At 35.0% G+C, this 12,817-nt stretch overlaps 1 protein-coding gene across 2 annotated transcripts in view; it reads right to left on the bottom strand.

Moving 5' to 3' along the window:
- The window catches only part of LOC124540124 (KH domain-containing, RNA-binding, signal transduction-associated protein 2-like), a 324,033-nt gene that overhangs the window by 30,783 nt on the left and 280,433 nt on the right, over positions 1-12,817 (bottom strand). For both annotated transcript variants that reach the window (XM_047117562.1, XM_047117561.1), the window contains exons 4-6: positions 11,856-11,972; positions 11,278-11,424; positions 2,500-2,649 (exon numbers count right to left, since the gene is read on the bottom strand). In XM_047117562.1, the coding sequence (XP_046973518.1) occupies positions 2,500-2,649; positions 11,278-11,424; positions 11,856-11,972 (414 nt within the window). The remainder of the gene's footprint in view (positions 1-2,499; positions 2,650-11,277; positions 11,425-11,855; positions 11,973-12,817) is intronic.

The following is a 12,817-nucleotide window of genomic DNA, read 5'->3' as shown; positions in this document are numbered from 1 at the left end:
CTATCGTCCTCATTACATCGGTTTTTTCCCGTTATCAGTATGATTATAAACTAGGTGATATTTCTGTCAGTTACTAGATTATTTTTCCAACCCACTATGTAGTGACGAGTATACGGATTACGGACATAATAAATACATATGATTAAAAGTTTTTTTAAAATTTCTTTAAGATGATTACAAAGTTGGGTTAAATTTGCCGACACCCCCCCCCCCTTAAATCTGCCGCCCTAGGCTCCTGCTTAGCCTATTGGTAAATCCGCCACTGCTAATACATGACAAACATCTCCTAAAATGCAAGCGAAGCCGCGGGCGTCAACTAGTACTAGATACAATGCAGGCGAATATATCATAAGTGGATTTAAATGTATCGAATATGTCAAATCGTTCGACTTACAAGGGAATCAACGAAAGTAATCTTTTCCTGTTTCATTGTTGTCGCTAGTCTGTGTATTTGTATCCTGTTTTCCTCTCAGAGATAAAAGTTCAATTCCCAAATGGGGATACGAAATGGACTTGTCAATCTTGATGTACAGTCAGAGTAAGAAAAGCTTCGTAAGTTATCATTTCTTTATCAAGTGTTACACTCTTAGTACCTTTTGAATCTAAAGACCGAATCATTGCGACGCGATATGTCATTCTCACTAACATTCTGAGCACACGAAAATGGATCTTAAGGCGACGAACCTTTTCTTACCCCGACTGTACAGTCAGAGTAAGAAATCCTTCGTTAGGTTTCAAATTCTTAGTTTCAAGTCTTAAGCTCTTAGTACCTTTTGAATCTAAACATCAAATCATTGCGACGTGATATGTTATTCTCGATCGGTAAAGCAGATTATCGCTCATACTGAGTACACGAAAATAGATCTTAAGGAGACGAACCTTTTCTTACCCTGACTGTACATACTCGGGGACTCGCGTGCATATCAGCTTTGATTTGTTTCGTTGTTGAATCGCGATAATTCGATTTGTGATACTTGTAAATTCAAAACAGATAATATTATTATACGTTTAAAATAATTTGATGGTAGGGCTTTGTGCAAGCCCATCTGGGTGGGTACTACCCATTCATCAGTTATTCTATCGTCAAACAACAGTATTCAGTATTGTCATGTTCCGGTTTGAAGGGTGAGTGAGCCAGTGTAACTACGGGCACAAGGGACATAACATCTTAGTTCCCAAGGTTGGTGGCACATTGACGATGTAAGGAATAGTTAATATTTCTTACAGCTTCGTTGTCTATGGGTGATGATTACCATCAGGTGGCCCATATGCTCGTCTGCCAACCGATACCATAAAAAAAACAACAGCAGCCTGTAAATTTTCCACTGCTGGGCTAAGGCCTCCTTTCTCTTTGAGGACAATGTTTGAAACATTTTCTATCACGCATTTTCAATGCGGGTGGTGCAATACACATGTGGCAGAATTTCTATAAAATTTGACACATGCAGGTTTCCTCACGTTTCTTCATGTTTTCCTTCACTGTAGCACAAGATGAATTATAAACACAAATTAAGCAGATGAATATTCAGCGGTGCTTGCCTGGGTTTTAACTCGTAATTATCGGTTAATATGCACGCGTTCTAACCATTGGGCCATATCGGCGCTCCGCTTCTGATTTATAATTACATATGTTTATAAAAACAGCTAAAGAATATGCGTGTATTCTGTCAGGTCACTCCATTCCGTATTGAATTATTATCTTATATGTGTGAGTGACGCTCGTGCTTAAACTATGTCTTAGTGTGAGTGAGACGTCTATTAGTACCGACAGCAGAAAAATTAAATTATATTTTCATGATTTTACACTAATGTACGACAGTATTCAAAATCAAAATAAACTTTATTCAAGTGAGCTTTTACAAGCTCTTTTGAACAATAAAGTGAAGCTACCACCGGTTCAGAAATTAGATTCTACCGAGAAGAACCGGCAAGAAACTCAGTTACTCTTTTTCAACATTAAAAAAAAGTTATTGTAGCGTCAACTCCTTCATGAATAAATATATTTAAATTATATCTATACTAATTGTAATAAATGCGAAATAATATCTTGTATGGATAAACCATTTAAACGAATTTTATGAAATTTTGTATTCTTGAGGCACGTAGAAGGAGGAAGAGGAAGCACGTAGTTTTTTTTTATGAATAAATCCTGCGACTCTCTAAATATGGTGACGAAGTCGGAAAAATTTGTTATTTATTGATAGAATATAAAACTTAATTAGACTATTTTGTGCAGAATGCAGCAAAACAAGAGAAAATCTATATTAATAAATAAAAAAGTAAAATAAAATATATACAGAGTTTTTGACATAGAGTTTTTGTGTGTCGATATTTTTCTTTCAAAACTGTTTAATTATGCATATATATTATTATAGTTAAATTTGTGTAAAGTTATTATCTTATAAACTCTCATAAATGAAAATGTATTAAGTTTCCGTAAGTAGCTTTGTGGAGCTTTAAGTTCTATTAATTGTGAGAACATTTGATATATGCACTAACCCTATGTTTGTTGCCGTTGTCCCTCACAGGCAAAGCCTCCTCGCTGCCGCTCCTCGACGAGTCGGGCGGAGTTAATCGCCTTTGTTCATTCTGTGATGACAAGATCTGCATTTCCAGCATCTGTTCCTGCCTTATATCGTCGTTGTAGTCCTGTAATTACATAAGCTATGAATATTTAAATTAAAAAAAAAAAAAAACAATTAAATAGAACATACTTATTAAAATAGACTTTATAAATACTTCAGAATCGTCATCATATTATCATTACATAGTATAAAAAAAAGTCGCTCACCGCTCTATATATGCTTAGATCTATAAAATTACGCAACGGATTTTGATGCGTTTTTTTGTAATAGACAGTGATTCGAGAGGAAGATTTTTGTTTATAATACATGGACAATATAGTCAAGAAACACTGACAATTTTAGAAGCTTGTAATGTGATGTCGTTAATAAACAAATTCTGTAGTATGTTTAGTATCAGTATTGTACCCGTACGAAGCCGGGGCGGGTTGCTACTAAAAGTATAAAACAAAGTGACTTATCGCTGTCTGTCCCTATGTATGCTTAGATCTATAAAATACGATTGTGATACCGTTTTTTTTAATATATAGTGATTCGAGAGGAAGGTTTTTGTATATAAGAAATCAACAGTATAGTTAACAAACACTGATAAATTTTAGAAGTGTCATATAATGTCGTAAATAAACAAATTCTGTAGTATATTTAGTACCAGTATTTGCAGTGCGAAGTTGGGGCGGATTGCTAGTTATATATACCTAAATTAAGCGAAGCTACCACCGATTGGAAATGTAGACTCTACCGGGAAGAACCCGCAAGAAACTCATTACTTAATTTATTCCAAGATTTTAAACACAAAGTTATTTTAGTCAAATACAATTATTTATGTATATAATATATCTTGCCTGAAAGTCGACGCTTTTTTACATTTATTTATTCTTGTTGAATAATGTGCTCTATTTATAAAAGTTATTATAACAAATGATATGAATTTATGAATCGGCAAAGTTAGAAATGTCTGGGAAATTTTGTTATTTGAAACATATATTTTTGTATACAAAATCTTAATTTGACGACCTCCGTGGTCGGTTAGTGTGCACCGGTTGTCATGTGATCGCTTCTCTGAGGTCCTGGGTTCGATTCCCGGCCGAGTCGAAGTAGAATTTTTTTTTGAAATTTTTTGCATTGTCTTGGATCTGGGTGTTTGTGGTACCGTCGTTACTTCTAATTTTCCATAACACAAGTGCGTTAGCTACTTACATTAGGATCAGAGTAATATAGTGATGTTGTCCAATATTTATTAATTATTTAATTTACTAATCTCAATTTCATCATCATTTTGTTCTCGTTTACTAGTTAAATAAATAGATACAAAAAACCATAAAAAATGATCAGTCGCTTAGGAGTCTATTTTGTGACTTTAGGCAAGTCTTGGTAGATACCACTCGCCATGTATATATCTAACCCTGAAAATGAAACACTTATTATTTTTGATTTCTGGTTACAAGTTTGAGATAACCAGTATTACGCCTATTGGTGATGCATAAGGGATTCCCAATGCCTTAGGCTATGGTGACCAGTTACTTTTAAGCGGTTATTCCATCAGTATGTATAAAGGTAAGGCAAGGCAGCACTGGCTGTTTCACCAGCTTTAAAAATGACTGTACCTAACATCATGGGTTGTGATCATAAATAAGTGTTAACCTTTTTTTGAAACAGCGACTTGTAATAATGCGATGAGAAAATAAATTAGAAACCATAAAAACAATCATCCCGTATTTTTTGCACCCTTAGGGTTTACACCCTTAGGGTGGTATTTTTTCTTAAAAATTAAATGGAACCGAACCGAAATTATTTCCGCCAAAACAAATAATAATTTTCCAAGTCGTATTAACGTCGGAGTTAACAAACAAAAATACAAGCATTTTCTTTTTTTTAAACTCTTTATAAGGGTCCTATCAGACTGATAGGTGAGAGCAGACCATTGAGTCTTCAGAATTTATCAAGTCGATGTAAATAGTACATTAGTTTTCTATGTTGTCTTGAGTTTCGGTGTTTGTGGTACCATCGTTACTTTCGATTTTCCATAACACAAATGCTTTAGCTACTTACATTGGGATCAGATTAATGTTTGTGATGTTATCCAGTGGCGGTGCAAGATCGAATCTTAATGTGGGCAAGATACAGTTTTGCGAGGCTCTTGTTTTATTGACATTACTCTGATCCCAATGTTATGTTGTACATTTTCAAACACGATCGCGAGACCCTTTGCACCGCGAGGCTGTGGCTGTTAGTTACCAGTGGCGGCGTAAGATCGAATCTTGCTGAATATGGGCAAGAGTTAACGAGGCCCTTGTTTTTTTCAAATTGCAGGTGCAAGGCTCTTTGCAACGCAAGGTCGTGGGCGGCGGTCCACACCGCCCACGCCTTACGCCGCCACTGCTGTTATCCAATATTTATTATTATACAAGTATGATTTGTTTTTAAATATTCAATTAATCTGTCTTTGCACACGATCAAAGATTACATAATTAAGATTTGACCCAAGTAACTCAATCGATGACATATATATATAAAATTGTGGGTGATTTGTTTATCTGTGTGTGTGTATTTTACAGCGTCATTACTAGTTACAGTAGTTACTAGATGCCACTTTAAGGGCTGTGCGGCTACAGATCTTGAAATTCCGGGTCGAATTGAGTCCGTCAATTAAAACTTTAAGCTCGCTGTAACAGACCGAAGTTACGTTGGTAATGATAATCTCCTATATATTTACAACCTTCATTTTGCATTTAATAATATTATTGTGATACTAACTCTGTTTGTCTATCTATCTGTCGTTCTTTCACAACCTTGGTTTGGTCGTAATTTGAGGAATTAATTATCACAAGGCACTCAAATAGATAACCGATTACTGACCAAAATCGTGTTAAGCTGAATATCTGATCGATACAAATTTGGAACAAATTTTGCGTGATAGTTGTAAAGTCTAACGCAAAAAGTTGTCTTTGAAACGTGTGTCTGAAATAGATTGAAATTTATATTACTCTGTCGGACGCTTTTTCACGACCAAACTGCTGAACCGAATTTGATGAAATTTGGTGTGAAGAAAACTTGAACTCTGACAAAGGACATAGGCTTATTTTTAACACATGACCATCAACTCCCTAGAACAAGAGCTAAGCTGCGGGCGACTACTAGTATTATATATTGTCGAGATGTGACAGTGACCTCCCTTTGATTTTATAACGTTATAATTTAATTAATTTGTGTTTATAATTCATCTCGTGTTCGTCGAAGGAAAACATCGTGTGGAAACCTACATGTGTGTTTCATGAAATTCTGCCACATGTGTATCCATCGTCCCACATTGAAGCAGCGTTATGGAATTCGCTCCAAGCCTTCTCCTCAAAGGGAGATGCCTTGGGCCAGAAAAAATATAGATGGCAAAATGGAAACCAAGTTCAATATTAAGAATTGGCGTGTTTATCGACCTCTCTGACAAAACATTTGATATTCAGTTGTTTTATTATTTTTAGAAGATATTCTACCAATAAATAAAATATAAAAAGGTCTTATAAAACCCCGAATCGTTCGCGAAAAAATACTTTATGATTCTGTAATCGTATCGAGCGAAGCAAACAATGTCTCCTAACTTTCTGATTTGTAAATAATCGTAGCGTTTCGATGAATTCTTAAAGAGCTCCCTTTGATCCCGACCTTCTTTTGAAAATAAAAGTATTAACGCAAGTTATGTTTCAATGGCGTCGGTTTCGGGGCTAAATGTGGCATAATTTTTATAATAACGGCCCTTCATTTGTTTTCCTTTCGAGAGACATTACAACGTGACATTAATGCTTTTGTTTGACGTAGGAATTTCGACGATTTGTCACGAATAACTCCCTAACTTAGTCCTCAGTGATATGAGTTGAAATAACTTATTTGTTTTGTTGAAGTTTTGTTAAATATTAATAGTCAAAATGTTCACTGTATCTATGTCTGTCACGAAATGTGAAACTATTAGAGATATATTACAGCATAAGTGCCTGAAAATATTGACTTTAATGAATACTAGTGACAGACCTCGGCTTCGCACGAGTGCAATAAACTATAAAATGCCTTAAAACGTTCACAGTTTTTCAGTCTTTGGACAATACAAAACGTCCTACTAACTTACGTCTTACGGTATCACTTTAAGAAACTCAAATTATATGTGTTTCTCTAATATATTGTGCATGTATTATACATGTAAAACTTTCTCTTGAATTAATCTATCTATTAAAAAAAACGCATCAAAATTTGTTGAGTATTTTTAAAGATCTAAGCATACATAGGGAGAGACAGCGGAAAGTGACTTTGTTTTATACTATGTAATGATGTTATGACCTAAGGCTACATGTGATACATGTATCCTTAAGATCGTGAATGCATTATTGGTTCCACATCATAACAGTTTTATGTTAAGCCTTAAGAATTGACTGCAGAGAGCGGAAAAAGTTCTTGACCGTTTAGAGAGAGGCGCTATGATTGTTTATATAAGGAAGTAAAACGTGAGGACAGACGATGTCAGTTTACAATCAAAATAAAAAAAAAATCAAACTCAAACTCTATACAAGAAGGCTTTTATAAGCACCTTTGAATCGTCATTTTACAATTAAGTGAAGCTACCACCGTTTTGCAAAGTACATTCTACCGAGAAAAACTGGCAACAAACTCAGTAATTACTCATTTTCAACATTTAAAAAACACAAAGTCAAGTTAGTTAAATACAATTATTTAAATTAATACATCCTGCTTGGAAGTCAACAGGCAATGAAATTAAATCAAAAGAAAACCTGTCATAAATTTCGAATTTCGTAAAAACTATTGAATAAACGCGAGGTTTCCGTAAACTATTGAATAAACGCGTGCTATCCACTAGTATTATTAAACAATCTCTAAATGTATGATGTAAAAATATACTCGAAACTCACTCTAGAACGCGTGCTAGAAATGTCAGAATTTGAACGTGAATATTTATAGGATACACCCATCAAAATGGCGTATCACTTTAAGTCGGCTGTCAAAATTTCACAAGTGAAATACGAGGCGAGTTACAGAATCGCACTGCTGAACTTGTTTCTGAATGATTAAATAATTGCATCAATTTTACATACAACGACGACCTCCGTGGTTGAGTAGTGTGTACAGCGGTTTTCATGAGTACGCCACTCGGTCCGGGGTTCGATTCCCGGCTGAGTTGATATAGAAACAGTTCATTACTTTTCTATGTTGTCTTGGGTCTGAGTGTTTGAGGTAACGTCGTTACTGTCGTCGTTGATTTTCCATAACACATGTGCTTTAGCAACTTACATTGGGATCAGCGTAATGTACGTGATTTTGTTCAAAATTTATATTATTATTTTATTATTAGGAGCCGAGATGGCTCAGTGGTTAGAACGCTTGCATCTTAATCGATGATTGCGGGTTCAAACCTAGACAAGCACCATTGAATATTCATGTGCTTAATTTGTATTTATAATTCATCTCCAGCTCGGTAGTGAAGGAAAACATCGTGAGTAAACCTGCATGTGTCTAATTTCATAGAAATTCTGCCACATTTGCATTCCACCAACTCGCATTGGAAGAGCGTGGTGGAATATGTTCCAAACCTCAAAGAGGCCTTACCCAGCAGTGGGCAAGTTACAGGCTGTTGTTGTTGGAAGTGAAATAAAAGTTGCTTAAAGTGTGCCAAATCATGTCCACCATTCACGATACGACATTATGCATTACAAACATTTAAATTCATACGCCATACATCAAAAGTTTACGAGTTTTGGTATCACTGGAGCGTCGTTTTTATTGGTTCAATATTTGTTTTGATTGTTTGCGGACGTTATAGATATAAAATTTGCTTTATTGCTGCGTTGCAAAATTTATTGGCACTAAATTTTGAAGAATGGATACTGTTTGGATTATTGTTTAGATAGGAAAATTCACTTCACTTAACGCTTGACGTACTGTGTAGGCTTACGAAAAAAACAAAGCCTTAAATATACTATACATATGGCTTAAAATGTATATGTATTCAATAGCAATTAATTTAAGACTGACCCTGAATTTACATTAAAATAAGATCAGTGACAAAATAGTTTTTTCAAAGTCAATGTAAAAAGAAAAAGTGGACGTGGCTAAGCCACTATGACCAAAAATGAGATCGACTTCATAATGACGGACAAGAGGCACATATTCAGAGACGTCTCAGTGATCAACAGATTCAATTCCAGTGGTGATCATTGACTTGTCCGAGACTCTCTGAATGACAATTTTAAGGCCGAGCGCATCCGTCGATGAAGTCCACGCTCCGACCAAAGCTGCTCCAAACCATTGTGGGATCTGAAACGTTCCAGTCAAACCTGGAGAACCGATTCGCTGCCCTGAAAATTTGGATTCGGAAAGGCCTATGTCCAGCAGTGGACAAACATGGGCTGCTGATGATGATATATATGGACGAAATGAGTACCATTGTTTTTTAAGATCCATCAAAAAATATTAAGTTTTTCAAATATTTTCGAAAATGTCTTGTTTGTTCAATCCACGCATTAATATTATCCTCTATTTGATGTAATCGAATTTCTTTATACAATTTTGTTGGAAAAGCGAGGGATTGGTAAAAAAATACGCTTCTTACGAAGTCGTTTGAGGCGAGCCATTTCATTAATAAACTACTAAAGAAATTTCAATTACGCTTTATGATCGTAGAAATGGTTTAGTAAAGGCCATTAAAGAACAGCTGTTCGGCCGCTTTAATACTTGGAGAAAAGATTACATACAGTAGAATCCCGATTATCCGGATAAAATAATACCAGAGATATTCCGTATAATCAAAAATCCGGATAACCGATTCCGAAGCCAATTAAAGAATACTTAAAATTTAATATTTTATTAATATGTAGAGGGTTTTACTTAGGCCCCCAAAAAATAGAGGAGTACACCGTCGGTGGCGGAAATAAACTTATCGTAACGTGCCTTTTAAATTATTTTTTTACAAATTAGATAATCGGATAATCGGTAATTGATGTTCGGATAATCAGGATTCCTCTTTATAGAAAGCTAAAGGAAACATAGAGATTATCCGGATATGTATCCAAAAATCTTTGATCAAAATTCAAGCATTCTAGCTACTGAGCTGTTCGGCACTAATCGTAAAATGTAAGATTTGTAAAGACAATCTTCTAATGTATCTGATCGGAATTCCTTTCATAGTTACCGTTGGTCGTAAATTTCGAATTTTATAAGCGTATGGCGTTCAAATCACCGTCAATGAAATGTTAGTAAAATAAAGTTCGCACCTGTTCGTTCTAAAGTAATATTACAAATCCCGGCATCTATTCTTGGGCCAAAGTTTATAGAGAATTGGAGCTGAACAATGTAAAATTACGAACGAACATCGCTGTGGAAAATTTTAAAGCGGCCGCATTAATGTTTGGGTTATATGCTTAACTGGAGTTTAATTTCGTTCTTAAAATTAAACCAATCAATGACAATTTTTGTTTTGACTACCAAACGAAGAAATATATACCTATATATAATAACACTTATATCAGCAGATGCAGCGTTTTCTGGAGAAGGTAGGGTTTTTGCAAGCCCGTCTGGGTAATTGAGGTTTTGGGTGAAGCGTGAAATTAAGCACATTTTGATACCCAGTGTGAAGAGTTGAAGATTCGGAGCCTCAACATCTTGTTGGCTCTGATATTCCAACGACTGAGAAAATGTTCAATATTGTATTACATGATTTATTTAAAGATTGCGTTATCTTAAGACAAATATATACCTTATATCTGTTGGTGAAGATGTAATATCTATTTACGCAGCTTCATCATTTCATGGGAAGGGGGAAATCCCCTCAATTCATAAGAGCCATGTCACATCGAACATAAAATGTCGCTTAAATTAATTTATTATGAAAATTGTTGACGCTGTTCCATATTATAATGAAAAATACGTTGAAGCAATGTTGGGTAAGAAATCGTTCAATTGAAAATAAATTGGTTTATTTTGGGTCGCGTGACGCAATACGTCATGAAGGGATTTACGGTTTGTTGACTCCAATAAGACCTCTAAAAGTGAATTTGGATTTATCCTCGTTCCATGTCAAATATTGAACTTTATGAGAAAAACTTTGACTCTGCTTACTATCATGCTCATTACTATTATATTTCTTTATTAAATAAATACATGTCTGTACCCATATATAATTCAATGTAATACCATATATATGTATGAATTATTAAAAGTAAAACACGTAGCCTTATTGCCTCCACAGGTTGATTCCGCTGATAGATGGGCTGGTTTTATTTTGATGAGAGAATCGAAATGGCTAGTCAACGGTAAAATCAGCTAGCATTCTCATCGTGACCGCGTGGAATGGTCGCACCATTCCACGCGGTCACGATTGACAATACAATGACTAAAATTTAATTTGTATTTATATAAATTTTAAATAATGATTTTATAAATATATGTTAGAAATACAATATATGGTATTTTTATTTTTCGATCAGGATATTTAAATGTAAATTTGTTTTATTAACGTTATAATATTTAATTGGTGCCATAGAGTATAAAATGCCCATTATAATGAATTTGTCAGCAATACTTCTCGGTATAATCTACTTTAGAAACGGAATTACAAAGTGGCGACTCCAAAGCGTTTACTTGATTGTAACTATACTATAGTGATTGTTTATGTATGGTATTAATATTAAATAATACCTACCGGTACTAAGAACCTCCTCAATTCAGCAAGTGCATATGCAATCCGCGCATGCGCCTCAGCTGGTGTTGCGAACGCACTAATTTCCACGTGTAGTTCATCAGATAGATGAGCGAATTTAGGATCGCCGGATACACGGAGTTCTTCTTCCTGTAAATAAGCAATTATAAGAGCTATATATTTTCCTACCCCAACTTTATATCCTCTTGAAAGACTGACAAACTTGACCAAATAAACGAAGGATGGACTATGTGAAAGACGATGGTTAGAAAGAATGTTACTTGTGAGATGACGTTCGATAGAGAGGTATGGAAGGAGAAGACAAGCTGTGCTGACTTCAAGTAGAATTGGGATAAGAGCAGGAGGATGATGATGGTGACTTTATATCTTGACAATATATTTGTGCTACCTGATATTCCAGTTGTTTAGTTTGATTCTCTTTTATGATATGGGTAGTAGGATGGCAAATTGGCAATCTGATATGAGATCATCATCGCCAATTATATGTATTGGAAAAGTTAATGAAGTTTTTTTTTCCATGTTCAGTATAAGAAAATAGTGTGAATGATTTAGTAACATACCTTTTGACGGTCTTTCATAGAACCTCGTCCTAAAACCGCCATTTTGCACATTGTGTCTTCTTGCAGCCTTTTCAGAGAATTTCCTTTGGGGCCCAGCAGCTTCCCCACGAAATTGAACTGGAACAAATTTATCCACATGAAAAATGCATTTCATTAAACTTATATTACTTAAACTGTTATTTGAAGGCTTAAGTCTGTTTAGGCTCGTCTTAATGTTTGTATGATATATTAATATGAATTTATCAATTTATTTTTAAAATCAAAGTTTTTAATGTAATATTAAACTAATACCTATATATGACAAGGAATTAAGCTTAACGCATTGTTTATATTAGTGATATTTTTCTTATTTCATCTGCTTTTTGGGGGCCTTTCTCATGAAAGACCGACCAAATCAACCTATTACAGTGTTCAAGTAAGTATACTGCGTTAACACACGATATATTCTCATATTATCGTACGCTACTTGTGTAGTAAATCGGATATAACTGGAAAGATTTGAAGGCTGTCATTTGTAAATTTAATTGAAATTAGGCACAAATATGTCTAATTTCATAGAAATTTTGCCACTTGTGTATTCCAACCTGCATTGGAAAAGCGTGGTGATATATGTTCCAAACCTTCTCTTCAAAGGGAGAGCCCTTATTCCAGCAGTGGGAAATTTACAGGTCGTCGTAGTTGTTGTTGTATGAAGGTTTCCCTTTATTATTAAGGCCAAGCACGACATGAATTATAAACACAAATTTAGCATGAAAATAATAGTGGTTTTCCCTGGGTTTGAACCCGGCACTTGGTAGCAAGTGTTCTAACTACAGCGCTATCTCGGACACTAGGAAATTTCTGGCGAATTTATGCTCATCGTTTCTGAGCCCAAAAGTATTATGTCGACATATCTTAAGTGCCATCCAGTATCTGGCGAGAATCAACCGACGTATAAACAGGAATGCGGTCCATTTTCGTAA

The sequence above is a fragment of the Vanessa cardui genome, chromosome 24 (assembly GCF_905220365.1).
Source record: "Vanessa cardui chromosome 24, ilVanCard2.1, whole genome shotgun sequence".
Lineage (NCBI taxonomy): Eukaryota > Metazoa > Arthropoda > Insecta > Lepidoptera > Nymphalidae > Vanessa > Vanessa cardui.
The sequence above is the reverse complement of the archived record's forward strand: the minus strand, read 5'-3'. Positions and strand labels throughout refer to the sequence as shown.